Source organism: Drosophila novamexicana, unplaced genomic scaffold (genome assembly GCF_003285875.2).
Source record: "Drosophila novamexicana strain 15010-1031.04,08,12 unplaced genomic scaffold, DnovRS2.1 tig00000193-arrow-pilon, whole genome shotgun sequence".
Lineage (NCBI taxonomy): Eukaryota > Metazoa > Arthropoda > Insecta > Diptera > Drosophilidae > Drosophila > Drosophila novamexicana.
The window spans coordinates 3,566,725-3,594,322 of NW_020824787.1; the positions used below are offsets into that span (position 1 = coordinate 3,566,725).

The 27,598-nt window shown below is 39.7% G+C and overlaps 7 protein-coding genes across 7 annotated transcripts; 3 read left to right on the plus strand and 4 right to left on the minus strand.

The window, feature by feature from the left end:
* Positions 1-14: 14 nt before the first annotated feature.
* LOC115758403 (glia maturation factor beta) lies at positions 15-1,236 on the minus strand. Its single transcript, XM_030699051.1, has 3 exons — positions 1,107-1,236; positions 833-926; positions 15-686 (listed from the first exon to the last, which is right to left on the minus strand). The coding sequence occupies exons 1-3, from the start codon at positions 1,107-1,109 to the stop codon at positions 367-369; spliced, it is 417 nt and encodes a 138-aa protein (XP_030554911.1). The 5' UTR covers positions 1,110-1,236; the 3' UTR covers positions 15-366.
* Positions 1,237-2,042: 806 nt separating this feature from the next.
* Positions 2,043-3,946, plus strand: LOC115759263. Its single transcript, XM_030700165.1, has 7 exons — positions 2,043-2,187; positions 2,246-2,511; positions 2,575-2,746; positions 2,802-3,162; positions 3,223-3,524; positions 3,587-3,721; positions 3,795-3,946. Exons 1-7 carry the CDS (start codon positions 2,043-2,045, stop codon positions 3,920-3,922), a joined length of 1,509 nt encoding a protein of 502 aa, XP_030556025.1. The 3' UTR covers positions 3,923-3,946.
* Positions 3,947-4,058: 112 nt separating this feature from the next.
* Positions 4,059-5,164, minus strand: LOC115758365 (transmembrane protein 147). The gene is made up of 4 exons (XM_030698952.1): positions 4,985-5,164; positions 4,775-4,913; positions 4,607-4,715; positions 4,059-4,550 (listed from the first exon to the last, which is right to left on the minus strand). Exons 1-4 carry the CDS (start codon positions 5,056-5,058, stop codon positions 4,189-4,191), a joined length of 684 nt encoding a protein of 227 aa, XP_030554812.1. The 5' UTR covers positions 5,059-5,164; the 3' UTR covers positions 4,059-4,188.
* Positions 5,165-5,838: 674 nt separating this feature from the next.
* Positions 5,839-7,542, plus strand: LOC115758364 (syntaxin-5). Its single transcript, XM_030698951.1, has 2 exons — positions 5,839-6,520; positions 6,585-7,542. Exons 1-2 carry the CDS (start codon positions 5,839-5,841, stop codon positions 7,334-7,336), a joined length of 1,434 nt encoding a protein of 477 aa, XP_030554811.1. The 3' UTR covers positions 7,337-7,542.
* A 183-nt stretch (positions 7,543-7,725) lies between these two features.
* Positions 7,726-8,856, minus strand: LOC115758366 (protein cornichon). The gene is made up of 5 exons (XM_030698954.1): positions 8,776-8,856; positions 8,526-8,721; positions 8,352-8,464; positions 8,146-8,289; positions 7,726-8,075 (listed from the first exon to the last, which is right to left on the minus strand). The coding sequence occupies exons 2-5, from the start codon at positions 8,673-8,675 to the stop codon at positions 8,048-8,050; spliced, it is 435 nt and encodes a 144-aa protein (XP_030554814.1). The 5' UTR covers positions 8,676-8,721; positions 8,776-8,856; the 3' UTR covers positions 7,726-8,047.
* A 392-nt stretch (positions 8,857-9,248) lies between these two features.
* LOC115759119 (cell division cycle protein 20 homolog) lies at positions 9,249-11,348 on the plus strand. The gene is made up of 3 exons (XM_030699962.1): positions 9,249-9,801; positions 9,858-10,185; positions 10,244-11,348. Exons 1-3 carry the CDS (start codon positions 9,490-9,492, stop codon positions 11,191-11,193), a joined length of 1,590 nt encoding a protein of 529 aa, XP_030555822.1. The 5' UTR covers positions 9,249-9,489; the 3' UTR covers positions 11,194-11,348.
* Positions 11,349-11,625: 277 nt separating this feature from the next.
* Positions 11,626-27,249, minus strand: LOC115758830 (NF-kappa-B inhibitor cactus). The gene is made up of 7 exons (XM_030699607.1): positions 27,136-27,249; positions 25,491-26,518; positions 24,615-24,792; positions 24,330-24,540; positions 13,502-13,590; positions 13,168-13,425; positions 11,626-11,868 (listed from the first exon to the last, which is right to left on the minus strand). Exons 2-7 carry the CDS (start codon positions 26,351-26,353, stop codon positions 11,797-11,799), a joined length of 1,671 nt encoding a protein of 556 aa, XP_030555467.1. The 5' UTR covers positions 26,354-26,518; positions 27,136-27,249; the 3' UTR covers positions 11,626-11,796.
* Between the last annotated feature and the right edge of the window lie 349 nt (positions 27,250-27,598).

The following is a 27,598-nucleotide window of genomic DNA, read 5'->3' on the forward strand; positions in this document are numbered from 1 at the left end:
ATATAAAATGGAATTGTTTTTGTCATATTTGCTTTGTATTCGTTTTGTACAATAAATATAAAAATTTGGCAAGCACAGCTTCTATAAGATCATTGCTTAAATGCACAACTAAAATCACTTAAAATGTCATTCAACATACATTTAACCGTAGTTATACTGTACGCTGATGTCTGCTCTACAATTCTTTGTATAAATAATGCTTGTCTTGAGTATAGAAAAATTGTCATAATTCATATATTGGTTTGGTATGTATCGTTATCGTTGGTATTATGCTTCGGCTCCATTCAAAATATATGTGTGTATGAGAAACTACTTGTTAAATATTGCTTTATATACGACTGCCATTTTGGACTACTCAAGCTGGCTCTACTTAAGCTTAGCCCTTAGCCATTCCTCGGTCAGCTCGTCCAGCTCGCGTATCTCATAGACGCGTGTCAAGTCCACCTCCCGCTGCAGCGCACTCTTCGTGCAGGCGTACATCATCTGCAGCTCTATCTGACTGTCGCGCGGTGTATAAAATATGAAGCACATTGGATATGAGACGCGCTGATCGTCGTGCACCATTTTGTATGTGTAGATAACATAGCGTGGCTGATGGCCGGGCAGTGAGTCTTGCAGCTCCTCGACAGATATGTCATCAATAAACTCATCGAGCACCACCGATTGCTTCTCCCTGTCCACTTTTACTAGATAAGGGATGGTGGGAAAGGAGGAAAGACAGAAAGCCATCAATCAACGCCCGATTTGCTTTGCGATGCCTTGGGGCCTCGATGACTACATGGCTGCCATGGCAATGCGTACATACATTAAAATTTATAATTTGCCCACTTACATATCAGCGCCGAGTTGGTTTTGCTTTTGCGAAAGCGAAACTTTTTCAGTTCCTCAAGCACCTCATTGCTTATGTCGCATATTTTGTTATCACCCTGCAATGCATCGAAAGTAATTAGTAAATGTATCAAAAATCACCTTCTTTATCTCATAAACAAAAACGCAAACACAAAAACAAAAAATGACCCGCCCACATCTCGACTCGCCGCACTTAGCAAAACTATTAGTCATAGCTCGGCGAAGGATGCATTGCATATTAACAAACAGAATCTTACCATGAAGATCGGACTGCACTTTGGCTTTAACTGTTGAAAGGGACTGGTTTTTTGGGAATAAAAGGCCGCGGACAATACAAACAATAAAACTATGGCCGTTTAGCTGCTTTGCTTTTACTCAACACTAACAGTTACACATACAGCTGTGGGCACCCTAAAACTTTTACATTGACTAAAATGTTATTAACAGCGCGCACTAATTTACTTCTCGCAAAACTGGTATTTTTTAAGTTTTTCCAATATTTTTAATGTATTTGGCTGATGCAGATTAGTACAGAACTATACAGCTGTTAAGCTCACATAGTAAAAAAGGGTTAGGGTGTGACATACATAAACCTTTTTGCTAAGTGCCTAATTAAAGGCAACGAGGCTTTACCAGACAGCTGTTGTTTAACATTAGTTATCAGCTATAATATCGAATATAAATTAAGTTAATGATATGAGAACGGTTTTCTTTCATTTCAATATAATGTGTTATAAATCAATTATTTCTTGTTATTTCAACATACAAAAATAGCAACGCACTCAACCTCGACGCGTTTTATTGTTCAGTTAACGATCATTTTTAACTTTAAGAGTTGCCAAGTGTTGCAAATCGCTCAACTTTTACCGCCAAAAAGCAGCCAGGATGCTTAAATTTACCGTTTGTTGCTCCTCGAAAATAAGCATTAAATGCAAATGCACAATTAGGAATCAGTATGCCGCTAGACCGAATAAATTTAAGCGTAAACGATGATATCAACCAGTTAAAGCCTTGCTGGATAGCTGGCGACAGAAAATATTCAACTTTGCAATTTGCTAAGGTGTTTGCGCGTCATGAAATTAACGCCATCGACGTTGCTGCCAGCTGGTAAGTGTAATGCAGTATTTCCTCTTGCTATTATAATCTGAAATTGCAAATATTTTCTATTGCTTGCTAGTGATCAAATAAGAGACATGATTGACAACAATCAGGCAAAGACAGCAGGAACTGACAATGCACTCGACACGTGTAGCCGTAGAGTGGCTGCGTTTAACGACTTAACCAGGCTCACGTTCGGCGTAAGCTACATTCTGAGCCAACAGGTGTCCACGCTGCTGGGTAACTTTAAAAAGAAACAATTTGCTATTGTTTGTTCATGATTATTATTGTTGCACAGATGATACTAAACATTTGCTGGATCAAATCATGGGCAACAACTTGGAAATACCCTGTCAGGCGAAGCCACCACGTCAAACGCAGACACACGGCTGTCGTAAACGAAAGCGAATCATCTCCACAAAGACGACTACGATGTGTTTAGCCAAGCGCGCTAGAATTAGGGATCCTCAGCTGTTGGACGAGCAAAATATTGACTACTATAGGCACATGTTATCGGAATCGCAGCTGTGGAATACAGAAACCGAAAATCTAGAGATTGAGCAGGTCAGTCCAGTACAGGTGCATAATTTACAGCATATCTTTTACCATGTATACTTTATCTGTTAGATTCAGACCATTGAAGTGGCACGCACGTGCTCAGCACAGCATATGATTAGCTTCACACATGAACTGACTATGACGGAGCTCGGCGAGGATATACTGTGGAACGATGGCTTCGGTGAATCAAATCCAGTGGATGTCACTGCTCTTGAAGAGTTTCTTCCATTTAGAAATTCCTGTATGACAATCTGTTATGCTATATGCATAATCTAATCTACATTTATTTGTTTTAGTAAAGCGCAAATCGACTGATTCAATGCCAACTGGTGTTTTGTGCTACAAAATGCCCAGATTAGCAACAAGCTTGGATCTGCCAAATACTAACGGTAATACGCAAGCACTCGATCTATATCAAGAGATTGAGCCACTTGCCCCATTGCCGCCGCTTCCACCCCCAATTGTCGCTCCGACGCCAAAGCCAAAATTAAAGCGCAAGTTCAAAATGATAGATAAATGCATTAGGCTATCGCGCGAGGTGCTCTTACGCGATAGGGAACTTCTATTTAACAAACTGGAAAGTGCAAAACATGTTAAACCTCAGATTATGAAGCATAGTAATAAAAGTGAAACATTTCTGAACAGCTTTAGGCAAGAGTAAGTATTTGCAGTTTTTTTAACTCTTCTATTTTAATAACAATATTTTTCCTGCTGCAGTCATCTTTTTCCAGAACGTTTAAAAAGAGATTTACAACTGAGCTGCGAACAAATTGAGTTGGACTGTGAATATACAATACGCGCTATATTCGGTGAGGATTATAGTGATGATCTGGTCGGTGAGATCTTGTCGGCAATTCCAGTAAGGCCTCAACCGACAAACCCCTTAGAAGAGGCTCCTATGCCCATGCTAGAGCCAGCTGAAAACCATTCACCTCATGTACTTGAGCTGCAACAATGCAGCAATAGCAATAATAACAACACGTACGAGCACATAAAAAGTTATGACGAAAAGAATTTTGGTATGTAAACTTGTAACTTGAGCTGTATTTGTTAACTCATGTCTTACTTATTATCAACAAAGATTCATTGAGCATCATGATGGATTTGCTCAACATATGGCGCAATGATCCCGATAGAAAGACTATTGATGCCAACAAGTTTGTAAAGTCCTTTCCGGATCGCATTAAGGCGGCTTTGGCTTTTAGCCATTTGTTAAGTAAGACATGATTTATATTAAATTATGATAAAAACTCAACATATTTAACAACAAAATGATCTTTGCTTAACAGCTCTTTCACGTGACGGATTTATAAAGCTCTCCGCAAAGCCGGAATCTGTTGAAATTGATGCCATTACGTTGGGCGAAGAATCTATCAGACTTATCGAACATGTTTCGAGCTTTGAACAGCTTAATTAATTAAAACTCAATTCTTTGGGCGAAGCATCTAATTCGAGCTTCGAGCAGTTCAATTAATTACTACTCTATTGCTTATATATTTTGTTTTTCTTTTCTTTTTTTTTTATATATGTATATATATAAAAACTCGTTCCTTGTTATCGTTATCATAACTATAATTCATTAACACTTTTGTAATTCTCTAAATCGTTCTTTGTTATCTTTTGTCTTAAACTTCTGTACTTAATCCCAGGACAACCAAAATATATGAAACAAAATTATTGAAATTAAATACCAATTTGTTGGGCCAGACCCGCATAAATATGCAGTGAACAGAAGCCGATGATGGCAGCCACCAGCGCCTTAACCGCAATCGCTGACCAAGGTCCAATGCTCAGTATATGCAAGAGTCCTTCCAGCCAGACTCCTTTGAAAATGGTGACTGCCAGCAAAATGGAGACTAGGGGTTTTAATGCATTGTTGAGATCGTGACGCGTGAACAGCCAAATCAGCGTGGCAGTAGTCAGGTGCTGTACGAGCAGGACATTGGACTCCAGACATTTCTGGATGTAGATCCAGCTGAACTCGGTGCCGCGGGCGCCCACCCACAGCATAATGCCACGGGAGAGTATTACCTCAGCGGTAGCCCCTGAAATGTACAAGGCTATTTGTAATGCATGTTTTTATTTCATATGATCCACTTACAGCCCAGCCCAGCGGTGATGAGTTTGGAATGGCCCTTGCCAGGTATGCGGCTTAGAATGAGCGCGAATCCAAGTAGATCTGCCACGTCCACGCTGCAGCGCAGAATCTCCTATATTTAGATGCGTTTAATTGGATCTGACCCAATTTCTAGATTTGTCAATCGCTTACCGCAAAGAAATTAAACTCCCCGCTATTTGACGCCGAATCCGAGTAGAAGAATGTGGCTAAAACGAGCATTTTACAGAGCTGTGTGAATATGTAAATGCAACCCGCTTGCACGCATTTCCAGAATGCGCCATACTCTGACCTGAAACAATAAAAAATGTTTATTGATTAACACGATTTATTGGTTGCCCCAATATAGCATCTAGTACGTACAGGCCCGAGTATTTGTATGTAAAGTAATATGGCAAAAGAAGCGCAACACAGTTTCCAAAGTGATAGAGCGTCATTTTATCTTATAAACCACGACTTTTTCTGTTAATTAAGTTGAAACATTAATTTATTGTACAATTGGCACACGAGACATCAATGAAAAAAACACTAGGCAGAGGAAGAACGGCGAGAGTAAGAGCAGCTGTCAAATATTGCCGGTGGTGCTGTCAACTTGTGTAAATTGGGTATTTAATTACCAACAATGCGCTCTGCAAGGGCGAAAATAATAAATACTTTTTCTTATTATAAAAGCTGAATAATAATAAAAGTAAAATATTTTTTTAAAAGAGCCTGAAGCTAGGCAATTAAATAAAACATGTTTGTACTTAAGCTAATATAATAATTATATTTGTTCAGTTTTAGTATTATTTTTAATTTACAACTTTTAAGTGCGTTGGCAGCTCGAGGCGCCAGCAACACGTCATCTGTCATCTGGGACGGCTTGGCTGTGTGTGTGTGTGTATGAGTTTTTTTTAGGACAAAATATCCAGCAACTCTTAATTAAAATCGCCAAATTCCACAGAATATGTTCTTAAGAAATTTATAAAAATATATTCAGCGTAAACACTAAATTCGGCCAAAAGCGACAGCACGTATAACTGAATCGTCTGCAGATTGCAAAACAACAATTTTCGCAAACAGTTTCGCAAGTCTAAACACGACAAAAACAACAGTAAAAGCACAACGCAGTGCATGACGAATGCAAGAAAAAGCAACGTCAACAACAAATACTTTAGCAACAACAACAAACAGTAGAAGAGCAGCAGCAGCAGCAGAGGAGCTTGACTTGAAATGAGATGCAAACTCGACGTCGTCATCAACAAACGGACCAGCAGGAATTCAGCAGCAATTACAGTGCCCCGCAATTGCCACTGCAGCAGTCACTGCAACAGCCACAGCAGCAGCTGCAGCAGCAGACGCTAATCCAACCGGGGCAGACCCAATTATTGTACGCAGCTCAGCAGCCCACGTTCGAGGCTGCTATTAATATTGGCGACGCGCAATCCAGTGCAGAAGCAGACGATAAGTACGAGAAGGCCGCCCGCCAGTGGAATTTGTTCAGTGGCATCTCGTCACGGTCGGGCCAGGCGCTGCGCACGTTCATACAGCAGCCACTGAGCGCCGCTGCGGCTGTTGTTACTGGCAATCATCCAAACCAAACACAAAACTCCGACAATAATAACAGCAGTTACGATAAAGGCATCTACAATTTAGGAGCGCCTCAAACACAGGTAGAGCCTGACGAGTTTGACTTGGCAGAGGAGCAGGAAGTATTTATAATGGCAGCACGAGATCGTACGGGCGAGTTCGCCAATGCGATACGTTCGCTACAGTCACGGAACATCTCACGAGCAGTTAATATACGGGATCCACGCAAGGCCAAACAAGTGCAAAGCTATTCCGAGTTCATGATGGTGGCCCGTTTCATAGGCAAAAACATTGCCAGCACATATGCCAAACTGGAGAAGCTGACCATGCGTACGTCAATCCCTCATAATATCAAATTTCAGTTAACGCTCACGTATTTCCCATTCAATTGCAGTGGCCAAAAAGAAGAGTCTGTTTGATGATAGACCGCAGGAGATACAGGAGCTGACGTACATCATCAAAGGTGATCTGAATGCATTGAACCAACAGATCGCCAAACTACAGGACATCTCTAAGGATCAGCGACGCACCACAAACGGCAAGCATCTGGTATCACATTCCTCAAACATGGTGCTCGCCCTGCAATCCAAGTTAGCCAGCATGAGCACAGACTTCAAGCAGATACTTGAAGTGCGCACCGAAAATCTCAAGCATCAGAAGACGCGACGCGATCATTTTAGCCAGGGACCAGGACCGCTGGCCGCACACACCGTTTCGCCTTCGACTGCCAAACAGGGCTCGCTGCTGCTTAGCGAGGAGAACCAAGCAGTTAGCATAGATATGGGCGGCAGCGATACGACGCCGCTGCTGGGACCGCCGGCGCGCCTGCAGCAACAGCAACAGCTGGCCATTTACGACGAGTCCGACACGTATGTGCAACAGCGTGCCGAGACCATGCAGAACATCGAGTCCACAATTGTGGAACTGGGTGGCATATTCCAACAGCTGGCGCATATGGTTAAAGAGCAGGAGGAGATTGTTGAACGCATCGATACGAATGTGGCAGACGCGGAATTAAATATTGAGGCAGCGCATGGCGAGATACTCAAATATTTTCAATCCGTTTCAAAGAATCGTTGGCTCATGATTAAGATATTCGGTGTATTAATATTTTTCTTCCTGTTCTTTGTTGTTTTTATGTCATAATTAATGCTAAATACCCCAAACCCTGCCCCGCTCGATTCAATTCTAAATTATTGTGAATACATGGCATATACACATATATATATATAAATATATTTTTATGGAAATGGAGTTTAAAATGTACAAAAGCAAAATATTGCATTCTTGATTCCAATCCAAAACCGAACCGACTAAAGAGTATAAAATAAAGTTATCAAGATACGTACGAATCTGATGTTGTTTCCATGCTGAACTTGAAGAATTATATCTATCTTGTAGGCTTGAAGGCTGATAAGAACGCGTTCTAATCTTTACGATCCACGTACTTCATAGATATGCGGCTAGTCTGCTCCGAAGCTCAGTTGAAAATGCCGCTGTCTCTCAGGCTATGCAAAAATATAAATTATAAATTAAATTTTTCCTCTTTTACTTTATTTCTTTTATTCTTAGGCTTCAACTACCAAATGCAAAACTAATAAAAATAATAATAAAAAAAACCTTTACAAATCTCCAACAGTACATAACCCAGACGCATGCCAAAGATGTTATTGTTATGGTTCGCATTATGAATAAACTCGCAAATTTTTACACATGAAACATTGTTCGTTGCTCCCAAATGGAGTTGCATGTGTATGTGTGTGTGTGTGTGGGCCATACACAATGACAACTTTTATATGATGATGTAGATGCGCCGGTGCCAACAATGAGATCCCCTCGCAGCTGTCTTTTTACCCTCTATGTAGAGATGAGCGAATATACCATGCTAAAATTAGCAGAAAACAAAACAAAACATTGAGTTATACGGGCACAGAATGATTTATAAGCATTATTACCCGTATATATAGTAGAAGAAGCTGATCAAGTAGACGGCCAATTTGATCCAACCCTCGCGCAGATTGCGGGATAATGTGTCCGTCTTCAATACGGTGGTGGGGTCATACAAGCCCGGACCGGACATAAGAGGCCGATTCTTGTAACTGCAAGCGATTAATAAAGCATGCCATAAAATCATAATTTAGTTGAGACAACAACAACTTACCGCCATATGTGATAGGCTATGAGAGGTATATTGAGGCACAGTGAATACCATTCGCCGCAGAATAGGAAAAGCAAATTGAGGAATAGGTGCAGCAAATATTCTGGTAAGACGAGCTGTAAAAACGATTAGTCATTGCATTGGTAATGTACATGCTGATATAATCAAGGTGCTTACCGGGTTGAGACTGTTGCACTGATCGATTGGATTTTTATAATCTGTTTTTAGCTCATCGAATGCAATCACATGAAATATTGCGAAAAATATTAAAAATGCATCGCCAATGAGCGCTACAATATACGTGAATGCGGTAAAATTAAAGGCCATTGTTAGAAGCGGGCGTCACTCGAATACTGCTGGCTGATATTTAAAGCTGTGAAAAATAATTTGTTGTTTATTTTAATTAGAATTAGTTTGAACTACGCACTTGTCCTGCTACATGAGTGTATGAGTCGTGTAGAATGATGATGACAGCTGCGGCTGTCGATTGTCTGTTAGCTTAAATGTTGGCCTAGTGTTATTAACAGCATGTTTCAGTGTTTCCCTATTCCCTTTTTAGTTGTGCAGTTTCTTAGGTTTAAAGAACGATTTATGAGAAAAAACGGCTTTATAATACATCGATTTTTGTCGCTAATTGACATATATTTGTAATCAATAGATGATAACATAATAATAATTAGCCACAAAAGTGGAACAACAGATTCTGTAAAAGGTGTGTCGACTGGGATGTGGAAGACAGCTGTAGCCCAGGGCTGCAAGGCTTTTAACATAATTATCGCGTATGAATTCCGATAATACGATTTACGTACAATATTAAAGTTACACATGAATTTTGTTAGGCTTAGCATATTTTATAATTATTAAGTGATGTTATTCATTGCTTTGCATGGTAAAATATTTATACTTTTGATCAATTGTCCGTTTGAAGCATCGTGTAGTTTGGACTGTGTAGCCCTGGTAGCATTTGTCGCGGGATTTTCATATCTATGCATTTCTAAACCGCCATTGCAATTTTTACAGTAGCAAGGAAACAACTGGACGAAAAAAGAAAAAGCCTTTACAATCGATTAAAGATTTTTGTGATAGACAAATAAATACAAAAATAAACTAAACAAGCAGAGACTGTAATTTGTATGTGAAAATGTCTCAGTTCAATTTTGTGAGCGACTTACAAAATGCATTGATCATGGACGGCGAGACGCGTGGTCCTGCGCCGCGCTGGAAGAAGAAGCTGGAGGCGTCCCTTAATGGCAGCGTAAATACGACACGCTCCGTGCTATCCGTTTCATACAATACCAGCTTTTCGGGCGTCCAAGCGCCAACCAAGACACCAGGCAAAAGCGCCGACGCGAAAGCTAAAAAGCCAACGATAACGCCAAGCAAGACGCCTGGCGGTGGGGATCGCTTTATACCGAATCGTGCTGCCACCAACTTTGAGTTGGCACATTTTCTGGTAACTAATGCAGTTTGGTTAATAGAAATAGAGTGTAAATACGAATTAAATAACAGGTCAATAAGGACGCTGGCGAAAAATCCGACGAGGAGAACGACCAACAGCCGACGAGCAGCAACAGCAATGAAAATAATGTGCAGGCATCTGCGCATAAGGGCGAACGCCAGAAACTCATCGCCGAAGTGGCCCAGGTGGGCGAGAGCAGCAAAAGTGGACGCATTTTGTGCTATCAAAATAAGGCACCCGCAGCTCCCGAATCCCATACGAATCCGCTTAAGGTTGTCTACTCCCTGAAAACGCCGATTTCGACGAAGAGCGGTTCACGCTACATACCCACGACATCGGAGCGCATACTTGATGCTCCAGACTTTATCAATGACTACTGTAAGTCGTGTTCACTCTTCCTTTAGTATACATTTGCTCATCCCTTTCGAATCGACAGACCTAAATCTAATGGACTGGAGCGGTGATAATATTGTGGCCGTTGCTCTGGGCAACTGCGTTTATCTGTGGAATGCAGCCAGCGGCAACATTGAGCAGCTGACCGAGTACGAGGAGGGCGACTATGCGTGCGCGCTTTCCTGGATACAGGAGGGACAGATTTTGGCTATTGGTAATAGCACCGGCGCCGTGGAGCTCTGGGATTGCTCAAAGGTGAAGCGCCTGCGCGTGATGGACGGCCACAGTGCGCGGGTCGGCTCTCTAGCCTGGAATTCCTACCTGGTGTCGTCGGGCAGCCGCGATGGCACCATTATACACCATGATGTGCGCTCCCGTGAACACAAGGTGTCCTCGCTAAACGGCCACGCCCAGGAGGTGTGCGGCCTCAAGTGGTCCATCGACTTCAAGTACTTGGCCAGCGGCGGCAACGATAATCTCGTAAATGTTTGGTCGCTGGCCGGCAACGGTGTGGGCACCGCCACAGAGCCATTGCACAAGTTCAATGAGCATCAGGCGGCAGTGCGTGCCCTGGCCTGGTGTCCCTGGCAGCCCAACACCTTGGCATCGGGCGGTGGCACTGCGGATCGCTGCATCAAGTTCTGGAATGTGTGCAATGGCTCGCTCATCAAATCGGTGGACTCCAAATCGCAGGTGTGCGCGTTGCTCTTCTCGCGGCACTACAAGGAGCTGATATCGGCGCACGGCTTTGCCAACAATCAGCTGACCATCTGGAAGTATCCGTCGATGATCAAACAGGCCGATCTAACCGGACACACATCGCGTGTGCTGCAAATGGCCATGTCACCCGATGGCAGCACTGTGATAAGCGCTGGCGCCGACGAAACGTTGCGTCTGTGGAACTGCTTTGCACCCGATCCCATGGCGGCCAAAAAGGTGTCCAATGTCAATAGCAATGCCAAGAAAAGCGTCTTTCGCCAGAGCATACGCTAGTTGACCCATTGACCCATTGACTAGCAGAGACTGAACTGCATTTTGTTTAAACTAGCGACAAATTAATTATTTTTTGATAAGATTCTTGTAGGCAGCCAATTGATGTTTTTTTTTGTATAAGTATGTGACTTTTAATATTTGATATGTGTATTTTCTATATATTTAAGTTTGTGCATTTTATCTATATTATGTATTAATAAATTTAAAATTGATGTAACATATAAATAAAATGCTTGCCATACTGCAACCTTATGCTTTATTCTCTTCGTTTTCGTTTAAAAGTAGATTGACAGGCTTACATGGTAAACAATATTATATATATATATTTTTTTTTTTTGAGTTTTTCGGCTTTTTTCTGTCTCTTTTTATTGTAAGTACATATTAGTTGGTTGCATTGCTGTAGCTCTTCAGGTTTTTGAGTTTTCTCGTTTGTTTTTTTTTTTTTTTGTTCATCGTCGTGTGGAACGTTGTGTCAAAATATCGAATGTGGGCTTCGGGATCAGCACAGTTCTTTGCCGATAAGCAGCTGTTATTGGAATTATAGCGTTGTTAAATAATAGTGTGTATTATGGAGCTGTTCTATGTACAATTGTTGATGTAATTTCAAGCAACTGTCATGGGATTGCCGCCGTTATAGCTGACAAAGTAACGCGGATCACCGAAGCGATCGTACACCTGCAAGAATATGAGACACAAAAATCGAATGTGAACATCAAAATGGAAGAGATATCAAATAATTGAGTGAGTTCAATAAATAAAAATCAACACAAGAATACCAACAAAATAAGCAACAAAACGCAAATTTGGCTATATAATCATGCAATTGAAAATATGTGCGTACTTACATTACTTTTATTTATGACTCGGCTCAAAATATAATTTCAATTTTGTTTAATCCAATACTTTTTAGAATTTTGTTTTGTTTTTTTTTTTTTTGGTTTTAGAATAAAATGTTTATTTGCAACATAATTCATTCAGTCAAAACATTGAAACATCAATTAGATTTAACTAACTTAGGTTAAATTAAGTGTGTATAGTTTTTCAATTTTCATTTCTATACTTTCTTTTTGTTTTTCCATATATCGGGGTTAGGAGCCAGCATGTTTGACTGCTAAATACGTACATTTGTATAGTTCTAGTTCTAGTTTTAGATATATCTCTATATGTTAGTTGCTTGCACATACACACAGACAGTCACGCACACTTATAAACAAACACACATACACTCGCACATAATACAGTCAAAAGGAGATAGAGAGCGCGAGAGCTGGGGTGGGGAGTAAGTGGGAGTGAGAGTGAGAGAGCAATAAACATCTAGTTACATAGACAGCTTAAATTAGACAACATATAATAGAGAGGGGGGGGGGGGGGGGTGGGGGGGAGAGTAGCATAAATATCTCATGAACAGCTGATGGATGTTGGATAGTCCTTCATACATAGCATATGTATATGTATATGCATATGTATATGTATACATGTATCTAGATATTGTGTATTGCATTTTGTTCGTTATTTTGTTGGTTGATTCTTACAGTGGGCAACTTTTAGCTTTTAACTGGACGCTCTACTAAAACATAGAGCAGCCTTTTTCTATGTACACATATATGTGTATATATATATGTATGTTTACCATAGATATCATATAGAGCGGACGGTTATTTCTATTTGCAGCTGTTCTTTTCTATACATTTTTTTTTGTTTTTTTTTGCTTTTTTGGTTGGTTTCACAATACATAAGTGTTACAATACAATTTCTCTTTTTTTTCTTCTCATTTTTGTTTTTCTAGTTTCAACTTTAGCTGAAGACCAGTTCAGCTTTTTTTTTTTTTTTTGAACATTTTGGAAGCTGTTGGTGGTGACCCGTGATGATAACTTATGTTCTATGGGTTTCTCAATGATATTCTATATAGATGGTTGTTTTTTTGTTTTTCAGATTTTCTTGGCTTATGTTTTTTGTTTAGGCTGTGACGCTCACCTTCGTATCGTCTAGATCTTCAATATCGCTACTGTCGTAATCACTATCGGGCGGTGTTAATGTCTCTGCGCCGCGTTTCTCTAGTATGTTCTGCATGCGCGATTTATTCAATATGCTGGCAACCTGATATGCCGTTAGGCCGGCATATGTGGCCGTCTCCAGGTTGAGTTTCTCGCATTCGTCTAGCAGAAAATTGGCCAAATCCTCGTTGCAGCACTCAATGGCAATGTGCAGCGGTGTGCGTCCACCTTTGCCCTCCTATAATTCATAATACAAAGGTCAATTTGTATAAATAATTGTTGCTAATATTAAAAAAATATCTTGTTTAACTTACCCGGGCATTTATGTCGGCGCCGTGAGATACTAAAATGCGCAAGATATCAATGTGTCCAGCGCCAGCAGCCAAATGCACGCAGCGTTCACCTGCAAAGGTAAAGGAAAACAAAAATAAATAAAAAATTAAATTAATTAATTGCCTTAAGGAAAATGCATTTGGCACCACTGTGCGTTGTTCAAGCTACATTTATGAATGAAATACGATCCCTTGAAAAGTGCTCTGCGAAAAAGCTCCGCTGTGTTGTTGTTTAACAAGTAACGTTTTAACAACAAGAGCAAGAAAAAGCTTTGATTACGCCAACAGCAGATGGAGCAGGCGGGCGGGCGGGCGGGCGGGCGGGTGTACAGTTGAAGGGGACAGCTTAGCGAGCGTGTTTTGCCATATGAAGACAATGTGCACACTAACACACACATAGACACAGGCACACGCACACGCACATGTGCTTGACTGCGTGTGCCTTTTGCATTGGTATGCGTTGAAAAACCCGAGAAATTCCCACAATAAAACAGCAGCAATAACAGCTACAACAACAACAACAAAAAACCAGCAGTGGCATAAAAAGCGATGGCAACAAAAACAACTAAAATGCAAAAACAAAAAAATAAAGTTAACAAACCCAACAAGCTGACTTTTGTTGGAGCCCCAAGTTTGATCAAGTTCAAATTGGTTTCAGTTAAAAGAGCAAAAATGTTTGCGCATAATTTAACGGCGTCCAGAAAAAGACACCAACAGCAACAGCAACAGCAACAGCAACAACAACAGCTGCAATAACTCAACTGACATTCGACGCGTTGTACTAAACGACGCTTTTATATAAATAAATAAAACAAGATAAAAAAACAAAAAAAAACACAATGCTCAAATTGTATTCCGCTGCTCGATCGCGCATACAGATTAACAAAAACACAACAACAGCTACAACGGCAGCTTTTGACTGTTGCCGCAGCAGCTGTTGTTGTTGCTGTTGCTGTTACACGTGCTGTTGATTAACTTTCACACACAAACAGCTCAGCTGCTGTTCAGTTGCTCATTTGCATTCAATTTCCGTAAGAACTTTCAATAAAACGCATAAAGCTGCGCATGCGTTGCCAACGATATGTGCGAGCGTGTGTATTTATTAAATACTGCACACTGTGTGTTGGCAATATTTGCAATTAGCTTGATTATTTGCGCCGATTAGGATAAATGTTTAGCTGCGCATGCGTTGCCAACGATATGTGGGAGCGTGTGTGTGAGTTGGCAATGTGTGTGTGTGTGAGTTGGCAATATTTGCAATTAGCTTGATAAGGATAAATGTTTATGAACTAGATTGATTTTTGTTTGGGCTGGCCACAAGTTGGTTTTGCAAAGGTGCGATTAATGCGCATTAGCATTAGTATTAATGGCCGCGAGCGTTAGAAATTAATCATGCCGATGATTAAGGCTGACTCAAATCTATTCATGCGCATGATTAAACTTTATGACAACGACAAAACCATATTCTAAAAGCAGCTACTAGCCGAAATGCGACAAAGGAATAATATATACATTTATATATACGAGCTATACATAGTTTGGCTCGCAAAGAAAGCAGATATCTGGCAAGAAAGTTAAAGCCGGGTCGGGTCCGTTGCCAGTTTGTTGTCTCAGTCCAGTTCGGGCAAAGGCTCACAAACAATAACAACAATTGTGTCACAAGTTTTAAATATAAACGATGACAGCATTTTTTTTTTTGTTCGCCCGCCTCTGTCTGTGAGCCAAACGGAGCGAGTCCGAGCCGGCAGCATCAGCAGGGCCAAGAGAAGTCGAGATTATAATACGAGCGCATAAACTCGATGGCGATAGTAAAAGCCAAGTCAAGCCGAGTCAAGCACAGTTCCATTGTTGCCAGTTGCCAGTCTGCCAGCCTGCCTCTTGTCGATCGTTAGCATACGATTAAATAGCTTGTACATATACATATAGTATATATATATATATATATATATATGTGTAGGTACGTTTAGCTTAAATATGAAATATTAAACACACAAAAAGTTTGCCTCAAACTTGGGGAATTCCCAAGCGTGCTGCGTCACACGCTTTAGATTTCAAATCGTTGCGAATCCGTTCCAGAGCTGGGCTTGGTTAGATTATCATCATCCAAAGCTCTGGCTGGACTTGTTGCCAACAAGTCTGAGCACAAAACTTGACGGACCAACCAACCAAAACCCCCTCCCCCCATCCGGCCCACCGCCCGCTCGTAAAACAAGACAAAAGCAGCTAAACTTGAAATGGCGATTTCGTCGGCCTGCTTTTCAGATAATATAATAATAATAATTATAACGCTAATCGAATGTGAGCTTGGGCAATTAATAAGCGTTACGAAATGCTCACGAGAATTGCGCACATTCAATGCGAATCCTCAAAAATAAAAGCCGATTAAGAAATAGAAAACTACTTGACATTATGCACCTGGTACTTTCCGCAATTGTTCAACTGTTCTGGCCCTTTGTTATCAACCACCACCCCCCCCCCCCCCCCCCCCCTGCCACGCTGTCCCTGCTCCAGTTTTTGTTAGCACAGGCGGCAATTTCCGACCTTAAGCAAAAAACCCGAGTCGCAAAGTTCACAAATTTATTGACAGCACAAATATTAAAAAGAAAAAAAAAACCGTTTTTTTTTTATATTTTGTTTTGTTTTTGTCTTTGGTTAATTTTAATTAATTGTGCTTATTGTTAGCAAGCGAACTGTGTAGAGTTTTTATTTAACACAATTTTTTGGTATTTTGACAACTTGTTTTGTTTTTGTGGCTTACCGAACCCCCCCCCCCCCCCCCCCCCCCCCCCTTACTGCCCCTCCCACTTATATCATTTGCAGTTCGTTGGTTGTTTGTCCTTCAGAGTCAAGTGGTAAATTGAACAGTTCATTGATTCATAATTAAATCATAAAATTGCTTTGTTTATCAAATATAATATCCATAAGAACATGTATATATTTAGCGATTGGACAACAACGAACAAAATTCAAGATTCTCAATTTTCGATAAGCGTTATCGGTCTTGGTCTGTTTCCTATTCGACTAGTTATCAATTAACATTAGAAATATTTTAAATTCCAATTGGTTTGCGCAATTCACTTCCTTGACTTCGCTTAACATATGTTAGCAGAGATACATATGTTAACAGACACATGTTAGCAGATATACATACATACGTATGTTTACAGACATATGTTAACTAACTTATGTTAGCTACGCTTAGCACTATTTTAATTCTGTTCTGTAAGGAATTCCTGTTTATTTTCTATTTCTGTTTGACTTGTTATCTATTAACGTTAGATATATTATAAATATATTGAATTCCAATTGGTTGGGGCACAAAAATAGAAAACACTTTGATAATTATGACATTGAGTTTTGGCTTTGCCAGGCATTAAAGTGGATTTATTATATTACAAAGAACCAGGCCAATGGGAGAATGGGGATTTACCTGGGCCGAAATAAAAACGTCGCCAAAGACAACTGTTTAAACAAAGAGAACAATATACAGCTAATGGCTGTTTGCCTAAAGACTTCTGGCGCCACAATTGGTTGCCGGTTTGTGGTTGGAAAGTTTATTGTGGAAAATGAAGTGAAAACCCCATACAAAAAAAAACACAAAAAACCAAATGAAGCGTTAAATCAACAGCAACAAACAAATAAATTTAGCACAATTAATGGTGGATTTTCCAAGCGTAAGTTAACTTTTTTTTACCAGCCATAATTTAATTTGGTTTTTCTTTTTTTTTTTTTTGTTGGCGAATCGAGCCGTGGGCAAAGCCTCAATTTGGTAGCCGGCTGAGACGTCAGGTTATGTCATGAAACCGTTTGTTGACTTTCTTTTCAACGAAATGCAAATATATGCGATACATATGTATATATAGGTATATATCTGTGTGTGTGTGTGTGTGTGTGTGAAGGTGTGGAAGATCGTGCCACGTGCTGTTAACCACAGCGTAAATACTGCATGCCGTCGGGTAGCCAGTCCATATATGTGGGCTATTTATGGACATATGGGCAAAACCCCGCAGAGGTCAGCCACTGTAAAAAGCTGGCCCAAAAGCATTGTCAAGTGCTTGAAGCTTGAAGCTGATAAAGACCGGTAAAAGTTGTTGTTGACAATTGTGAGAGGTTGCACCTTGTTGTTAGGGTTTAACCCATCCAATATTGTAAGTGTCGAGTACAATGTGTGTCAACGACGTTGAGGTGAAAATTTGATCAGCATATTTAGAGACTGCGATTATAATGATCTGCAATTGCAGTCAACAATCAACTCGACAGGCATGAGCTCATAATTGCTGTGATAAATACACTATAAGCTGTTTTTTATCTAGCAGAGTGTGGCTATCGATCGGAGGCCTGACCTTGTCTCGAGACGCTGACTCGCAGTGAGTAATTTTGCTGCGATGTAAATGTCATTGGGCAGTGAATAAAACAATTCCAGAATGTTAGTAAATAATCATTTTATTTATTGACGTTAACAATTGTGGGTTAAACCTGTTCGTTTACGTGCCTAGCTGACGGGCACTCTCTGACAGTACAAAATTTGTTCAAATGCGATATTCGATTAGAAGAAATGTGCATAAGATATCGTATCGCTTCCTATACAAACAGCTGGCATTCGAAACAATAGACCTCAGCGAACATATGAGATCATAATAAACCATATGCTTTAAGCTTTAAAATAAATGTCAACTAAGAAAACCCCAAGTAACTATTTCTCGATATCGATTTATCGGTATACAAGTAGTATTTAACAACGATAATTATCGATGTCGTCACAATTATAATAAATGTAACGTAATCAACAGAAGAATAGAACGTAATCAATAGAGGAATATGTGAAGCATGTCACAATATCTACTAACGTTTTGGGATAAAGGCATATAAGTAGTCTTTAAAAACGATAATTATCGATTTAATGTTGTCACAATTGTAATAAATGTAACCTAAACAGTCCCATAAAAATAGATTATATTATCTCGATGATTATCAATCATTCAAAATAATCTTGAACTATTTGCAACTGTGAATCGATAATTATCGATTAATTACAATTATAACTTAAGTTAAACGGTTGCACGTGTCATTCTAACGATCAATTACAAATTGTTTTAACTTAATAACTGAGTCGTTCATCTCATTTGAAGTGCACTTATTTGACAAGTGAAATAAAACCTGTTTTGATCAGCCGATCAAAGGTCTACCCAAGATTTGAATATTGCACAATTAATGTACAATATATTATGCAATTAGGTAAGCAGCTAGTTTCTTACACACGTCATATTGTTTATTACCAGCTTTTGTTCAATTAGGTTTTCTTCGTTCCAACGATCAATCCATCGTACAACGGCATTCCCCACTCAATTACGTACTATCTGAGAGTATATTATATGCATGTGCGAAGCCCCGGTTCACTCCTTGAAATGCGTCAAGTCATTCTGATAGCGTTCGAATATTTGGAAAACACGTGTTACCCACGCCAAACGATAAATTTGGATATGTTATATGCTAGTTAATCGTATGTCTTGACATTCTTCTCGAAAACTATCGATAACAGGTTATAAAAATAAAAATCCATCTACCTATCTGTTTATTGAAATAATTTAAAATGTGATAGGTAGGCCTTCTTGGGCTCATTTCGAAAACTATCGATAACAGGTTATATAAAATAAATAAATTATCTATTAATTGAAATATTTATATATACTAGTTTACCATAAGGAATGGCCATGAATTTCAGAAACTATCGATAACAGGTTATATATATTTTTCTAAGTTGATGATGTATTGTCTGTAAGACTTTAAACAATCTAATTATCTAGTTATCTATTAATTGAGTTGTAGCCAGACAGGTAATATATCAACGACCCGATCGGGAATACGTGCAATATTTGTGATCTCTGGCACAGATAACACATTTGATGACAATACGCTTGCACACCTTTGGGATAGGGTATATATGTTAGCGGGAAAACCGCTGATAGCAGTTATCATTATGATAACATTATTGGTCCGTTCAAGTTATGTACTTGGCATATGTAAGATAATCGCCGTCATAGCAATAATAAACGACCACCAATGGGGTTTTTCTATAGCTGATAACACAGCTTGGCGACCATCAGACGAAATTCGCATTTCAAGGTAGCATTCGGTACACATCGGATATGGGATTTCGCTTATCACATGGTTACCAAGCGGGTAAGTACGGATTGCCCAATGCTAGCTATCTATCTATCATTGCCGTTTGGAAACTTCTTTAGATTTTACCCCGGAACACACATTTACAACAGATTCACAGATGCGCCATATGTGCTGCAAATGAGCCGCATTCGGTTAATTGTTCTGAATTTCCCCTAATGCGTCTCGAGTAGCTGACGTCAATGACGTTTCGACTTGCAGACTAGAACGATAAGATTGCTTTTATAGGCCAAAACGAATGGGCTTGAAGAGGCAGGACTTGATGGAACATATTGCAGACAACTTTTGAGTGTTGGAAGAGCAAACTAATTGAATATATATTGAGGTAAAGACAGATCACTGAGTTGAAATTCCATATAGCTCAAGTAACTCCTCAGTAGAAGTTCATCTTGAAACTTGATCCCATTGAAATTTCTTCAATGTTCAAACGGTCGTAAGATACCAAATTAGAATCAATTAGTTCGCTTTGCGTACGGCCCCTTAAATGGGCGTATATAAAGCCAATAAAAACACTTTGACCTCTTGGCAAAAGGAACTCGGAAATTCTATTTATAAAAGGCGCTTGCGTGCAATTATTTATATACACATGGAGCACAGGTACTTAGTGGTGAGTGTGTGTGCGTGTGGCACGCGCGAATGAAGCCCAAGTGAATATATATATATATATATATATATATATATATATATATATATATATGTATATATATACACCTGTGTAGTTATATAAATGTGTTACAATGACCTCGTCCGTGCCGAAGCGATTATCGTAAGTAATTAGGACAATATTATAGAAATAGCTGGGAATTTCCAAAAGGCCAAAGAAAAGGAAATACACTTGTATGTCTGTAACTTGGTTTTACACTATGCTACATACTTGCAAATGTAAACAAAATACAATTGCTGATAAGTTGGCTTTTTTCTATCGATAACCTTTTGAACTGGCTTTACAAATTGTTTTTTTAAATTATGTATTACGCATACAAGATGTGGCCAGAAAGAACTTGTACATAATTAAATATTAATATTTTCTTTACTAATTTCCGAAATGTTTACTTTATGTTTTCAAATCTTGGCGAAATGCCAGAGGAGCGCTGAGAAGGAATTCTGCTATTTTCGTAACATTTTCCACATTTTCTGTCTCGAAAAAGCCAGCAAATGTTATGCATTTAATTTAAGCACACAAACACTAAAAGAAGGCATTAAAAAGATCGAAAGACACGCTGAAAATGGCACATTAAATTTAGAACAAATTTCAGTGCTAATAATAACAGATTTAATAAATGCCACTTAATGCACACATATGTTAACTAACAGAGCGAAAATATTGAGCGAACTTTCAAGTTAGCTTAACAGTTAAAAGAGGAACAAATTATCTTTAACTTATGTATATATTTAATTTATCAAAAAACAAAAACCGTTCTTCAAAGAAAAAAACCTTCATGTTTATGTAAGCTTGACTTTGCTTAACATATGTTAATAGACATATGTTAACAGACATATGTTAACTAGCTTATGTTAGCTACGATTTTAACTACATTTTCTTTCTCTTCTGTAAGGAAATCCCGATTATTTCACACTGATAAAAAAGAAATTGTTTATGTTTATTAGGCTTTAGTTTCCCTGCTGTTTCCCTTTGCAAAACATTATGACGAATTTGTTTTCAGCGGTTTTTTTTTTTAGTTTTGTTTTGTTTTCAGTTAACTGCAGCGGAATACGAAGAAATTACTTTCAACGCCCCTTGATTATTATAGCTGCTGTTTTGTTTGCTTCATTCGGGATTAAATACATTTCATTCAAACTTTGACGTCAATTGAACAAGAAAGTCTTGTGACTTTTGTGCGAACCCAATTGAATATGATTTTATAACATCTGGCAGCGAGTAGACATTTGAAATTGCTTTAAAAATATATGCACACATATATATATATATATATGTATGTGCATACTATATAAGCTAATGTGTCTGCCTTTTGTGCATGGGAAAACCCAAAAATTTGAAAGAAAAAGCCGTCGTCGTGCTCGTGTCATCGTTTCGCTTGCTCTTTCGATACTCTTCTTCGACTAGCTAGCTGGGTAGCTTAACTTTGGCAGACGTCAGAGTGTCTGACGGCTAAAATTGATTGGAATGGTGCCTAACAAATTTTGATAACAAATTTCTATGGAAATTGGTTTAAGTTTATGGGGATACGATTAAAAAAGGTGATTAGAATAACTTTCACATTGAGTAAGATATTTTGGCGAAATATGCTACGAATATAAATATATATATATCTATTTTTTTTTTGATATACAAAAAATGTTATTAAAAGGAAATATAATTATGAAGAAGCCAATTGGATAAGCCATTGCGAGCACTCAAAGTGAATTGTTTTTTATTTAAGATTACGATTTGAGCAGGTTTTTAAGAATGCAAAGCAGCTTCTAAGAAAGGGCATCTGTGAGTCGTTGTGCGGTTTTTTTAGTAATATTTTTTTTTGGCGGCTCTGTCTGCATAGATCTAGCCGGCCAAAAGATATATACATAAGCCCAAAACCGAATCGTGTTATGTGTAATGTCTGCTCTGCTGAACGCTTAAGTAGATTACCACTACTACTACTACTACACACACACACACACACTCACATGCACAGTGTGCGTGTGTGTCTGTTCGGTCAGCAGCTGTTGCCCATGCTCATGTTGGACCGGTTTGGTGTGGATAAAAGTAGCTGCTAAATGTTTGTTCACCATATGTTTGGGAACCGACGGACTTTTATTGTTGTATTTTTAGCAAGGTTATACAAAGTCCAAAAAAAAAAAAAACAATAATCGATTAAACAAACGAAAGGTTAAAGTAAATACCTCCGTGTGTGTGTGTGTTATATGGCCATAAAATGAAGCCCCTGTCAAGTTTATTAACCTTTTTGTGTCGACAGTTGCACAAGCCTCAACTCTTTTGTGCCCGAACAATAAGTCTGTTTATATACTACTTATGACGACTTTTACTTTCTTCCGGTTTAGATTTGGTTTTATTTTTATTTGGTGTGTTTGCGCTCTTCAAGCGATTTTTGAAATGGGAAACTTTTTGCATGCCTAACAATGCGATGTTGTGGACTATCTTGATGAACTCTTGTATGCACAAGGTACAGTGGTAATTCCCAAAGTGAAACGTTTGCCATTTGCAGTTATTTTTCTTTGAGTAAAGTCTAGGATTGTTTTATAAAGAAATTATAAGTTGAAGTAGTGAGAAATGCCCAGAAATTAGAATGGGAAGTTTTAATTTTCAATTTTTTAATGTAGAATTCTCAAAAGCCCCATTATAGTTATACGATATTTGTATAAGAAAGGGCTTTCCAGAAGTTGGCAATTATTGCAATAATGCTTTAATAATTGTACTATATTAGTGCATTCTATTTTAAGTGTTGCATAACGTCTTAATTTTTGGATACAAAGAAAAATAAGCTCTAGTATCAAAGTGTTCCAATTACTGTACCACATTTAGCATCGTCCAGTTTATTAGGCTATTCTATTTTGAGTGTTGTATAACGGCTGAATTTTGGGTTACAAAGGAAAATTGAGATTTCGTGAGCTGCGAGCAAGCGCCGTAGCCCTCACACCCAATCGCCTCCCCCCCCCCCTCGCACACCTGTTGAAAATCAATATGTATAGGCGTCAAACTCATTTGTATACAAATAAATCAATAATAACAATCAAGGAAACAGGGCCGCGCCTGCCGTCAGATACAAAATCGTAAAAGTATCTGAGCTTTCTGGCCTGGGTGTGTGAGAAGCAAATGAAACGAGCTGGAAATCAAATGAAATACCATTTGTTGTTATTGTTGCCTTGAAGCTAGAGATTTGCACAATTTCAGACTCAAAATCGTATGCACAAATTATAAACAATGCCATTCTTTGCTGACGTCAAACAGAAAATCGCCTTTGTTTATATATAAACATCTATATTGCGTTTGTATGGGTATACCAATAACAAAACGTAAAACCGAATGAGAAATGTATTTTCAGGCGAAAAATGTGCGGAGGCCAATGTATTTCTGGCATACACACACATATTGCGAATGTATCTATACTCTATCCTATATATAAATAATGTTGACTTGGGCAGACAATGTCTCGCACTGCGGCTAGCCGATGGCGGGACAGCCAGAATATAAAACTATATGCTATATATATGTCTTTTGCGATTCGCCTTTGGCAACAAATCAAATTCTTTTAATATTTGCCAACAATTTTTGTGGGCACTTTTGCCAAGAATATTATGCTATATGGTGTAGCTGAATGTAGATATTCCTGAATACATTTTCGGCATTGCACGTTAAATGAAAGACATTTTTTTCAGTTGACCGCATTCAGTTTCACTAATTTCCAAATTAATTTCCATAACTTAGCTTTTATAGCTGGGAAATACTTTGCTGCTATTACTGAACCTAGCCGGGTTTCTTTAGGTTTCAGCTATAATTTTTACACCCGTTTCCTGCCCGAGGTAAAAATAAGAAACTCCCGTTTTCAGCAATTGCCGTGGATTTGCCGCAAACGGTGAAATGCGTCTTGAATGAAATTAAACTGAGCTTGGAGACGATCGATTGAAAATGATATATGATATATATATAGAGAGAGAGATTCCAAATCGTACTCACCATCATAGTTGCGTATCTCCAGATCGGCAGGCAGGTGGGCATAGCTCAGGGAACTGACAGCCTTGTCATTGGAACGATGTCCATATTGGCGATGTGCCTCGTGTATCTCCGAGGCGCCAAACTTCTCTGTGAGGGCGCGCACGCACTGCTTCTCACCGGCAATGCAGGACAAGTGCAGCGCCGTGTTGCCATGACGATCACGTACCGTGGGCTAAACGATTAATAAAGTCAGATAAATAGATGGATCGTTAGATTGTTGATAGGTGCGTCGTGTCAGCCACTCACCTCGGCGCCGGCCAATAGAAGCATGCGCAGAATTGTCGGCTGCGCCGTGAGTGCGGCCAGATGCAGTGGGGTCTGTGCCACATCGTTCTGGATGTTCAGCAGGCACGGATGTGGTGCCATGCGTATCAGTGCGGCCACCACGTCCACGTAGCCCGATATGCAGGCCAAGTGCAGTGGTCTGTAGAAAGGAGAGAGAGAGAGAGGGAGAGAAAGCAAGCCAGGTTTCAGAAATGAGCTAACTGTAATGTTTTACCTGACACACAACCCACACTTGTTGCTGATCGTTTGCCTTGAAAAACCCACCAAAAACCTGTTTTCTATACCATTGTATATGTGTGTGTGTGTGTTCAGGTAGTTGACATACCAGGAAAACCCCTGAGTGCCTGACTAACATGTGTCGTCGCGGTCTGAAGTCGCCGTCGCATTGTCTTGTGTTGTGTTTTTGTGATTCATGAAAGTATCCCCCACAGTTGGTGGTCAAATTTTTGCGAAAGTGTTTCATCTTTAAATACCCTGTAGACATTAGAGCGAATGGTGTAAGCTAGTCCTTAGTCATACCTGAATATCCGATATTGTCAAGAGCTGCTAAAGTCTTTGTAAGTGCGTGAAAATGATCCATATAAAACCTGAATAAGTCTAACTCTATCTAGCTCTTCCGTACTTGGATCTAGCTAGTCTATAAAGTCTATATAAATACATCAAATACAAATTTCGATGCCCGCGCGCACTCAAAACCAATCTTATACAACACTAACATAAATTAGGTACAGCCTAACACTGTCCGTTTGCTACAGGTAAACTGTAAGTCGCATACTCCCCGAGTTTCTTTGTTTTTTTTGGGGAAATTACAAACGGAAATACTAAGGTGTTACTCACGTGTCGCCGTCGTCGTTCTGTTGATAGAATTGCTCCCAGGCGTTCATGATGTTGATGTTGTTGCTGCTGCTTAATGGGGCAGTTGCAGTTGAGTTTGCAGTATTTCCAGCTGCATTTGTTGCTGATGTTGTTGTTGCACAGCTGTTTTGTGGGGCGCTTCTTCGTCCAGCGGAGCTGTTGCTGTTGTTGTTGAGATTGTTCATGCCACTGGCGCCGCTAGCGAGGCTCGACTGTACGGTCCATTGGGGTATGCCCGTATCGACATTGTGTTTGAAGCGCATTTGCTCGACGGCCGGCTGCCCGATGCCAGCTTCTACAGCCGTTTGATTTGTCGTCTTCTCCGCCACCACAGCCTCCTCCTCCGCCTCCTCCTCCTCGTCGACCTCGTCGATGATGCCCGAATCGAGCACCGCCTGTTGTTTGTCCGGCTGCTGCTGCTGCTGCTCCTGGCCCTTGTCCTGCGACTCCGACTGCTGTTGTTGTTGCGTTTCGTCGTCGCTTAGTTCCTCGCTAAAGATTTGAGTTGATTGCGGGCCGGAGATGAAACCAGAATCACTTGTTTCGCTTTGTGCTGCAAATTCTTTGTGCTTGTTAATGGCGGCGTCGCTGCTTTGTTGTTGTTGTTGTTGTTGCTGCTGCTGCTGTTGCTCGCTGCTTTTGCCGCCAAATGTTGCTGTTGTTGTTGTTGTTGCTGCTAATTTTGCCTGTTTACTGTTAGCTTCAATTGCCGCTTTTTGCTGCTGCTCAACACTGGCAGCTGTGGCAGTGCTGGCAACGCTACCACCCGCACAGCTACAATCCTCCACCGTTTCCTTTGCCTTGTTATTATCACTTGTTGCTGCTGTTGCCGTTTGGTTCCACATTTTGAGCTAGTTGCCTGCTGTTGGCCTCTTTTTATTTTATTTCGATAAAGTTACTCTTCTTCTACTTCTGATTGCTGCTGCCTTTTAATGCCGCGCAAATGTAGTGCCTACGTCTCGTTCTTTTTTTTTTTTTTGTAAGCACACAACTGTTGCTTGTCGTTGATTCTGCAAAATTTCTTCAATATATAAATGGAAGTTCACACGCTGAACTTTGCTTTAAAGCTTTGCCCCAGCTCGCGAGCTTCTCAAACATACACACACTCACACACACATACACTCGTTAACGTATACATATATGCATGTATATTGGGAGCTCGCGTAACTGCGCTTTAAGCGTCTCTCTAGGAGTCGCCCTAGCTGCCGTGTGTGCGAGTGAAACGAATATAGTGTGCGCACCACAAGTGAAAACGCAATAACAGCGCAATGTTGAGATTAGCGCATGTCGAAGTTATGATTAGCAACAACAAATATACATAATTCGGTTGCTCATTGGGGAATAATGCGACTAATACATCCACTTGCAAAGGGATTTTATATATATTTTAAGTTGCCTGCTTTATATTTCACTTGTACACCTGTCTTCGTTTCACACACACACACACACACAGCTACGCAAACAGTCACAGCCACACGCTGCTAAACAGCTTCTGCTGCTAGTTTTTGTGTTTAATGCACACAAATTATAAGTTGTACTCTTTTGTTTGTTTTATTTTTGATTTTTCTTATATTTGCCAAGCGTTTTTATCGTTTTACAATTATTATGCTTTAGCACTAACACACACCTCTGCGATTTGTCTATATTTGTAATTTGGTTTGCATGCTGTTCCACATTTATGTACGCGTTTCGCTTTAACTTGTAGTTATTTAAACTGCGCTCCGCTTATTCGTTCACACGTCTCGTCTTCTTCACGTTGAAAATAACACTAAAAATGTTGTGTTAAAGCTGCTTTAATTTAGCTTTGCTCTGTGAATATTTACAGCAAAGCTTCGGTAGGTGGGGGAAACCAAACAGCGTTGCCAGATCAATGAGCGTAAACAGCTTTCGCCAAAGGGCGCGCAACGTCGTCGACTCAAGCTCAAGTTTAAATGCGGAAGCACTTAACAGCAGCAGCAACAATAACAACAACAACAATACCAGTTATTAAAAACAAAAAACAACAATAACAATACCATATGTTAGAATTTTCTTTGCGTCGTAGAAACGTGTGCAACGCTTCGTGTCCGAAACTCGAATGAACTGCGCGA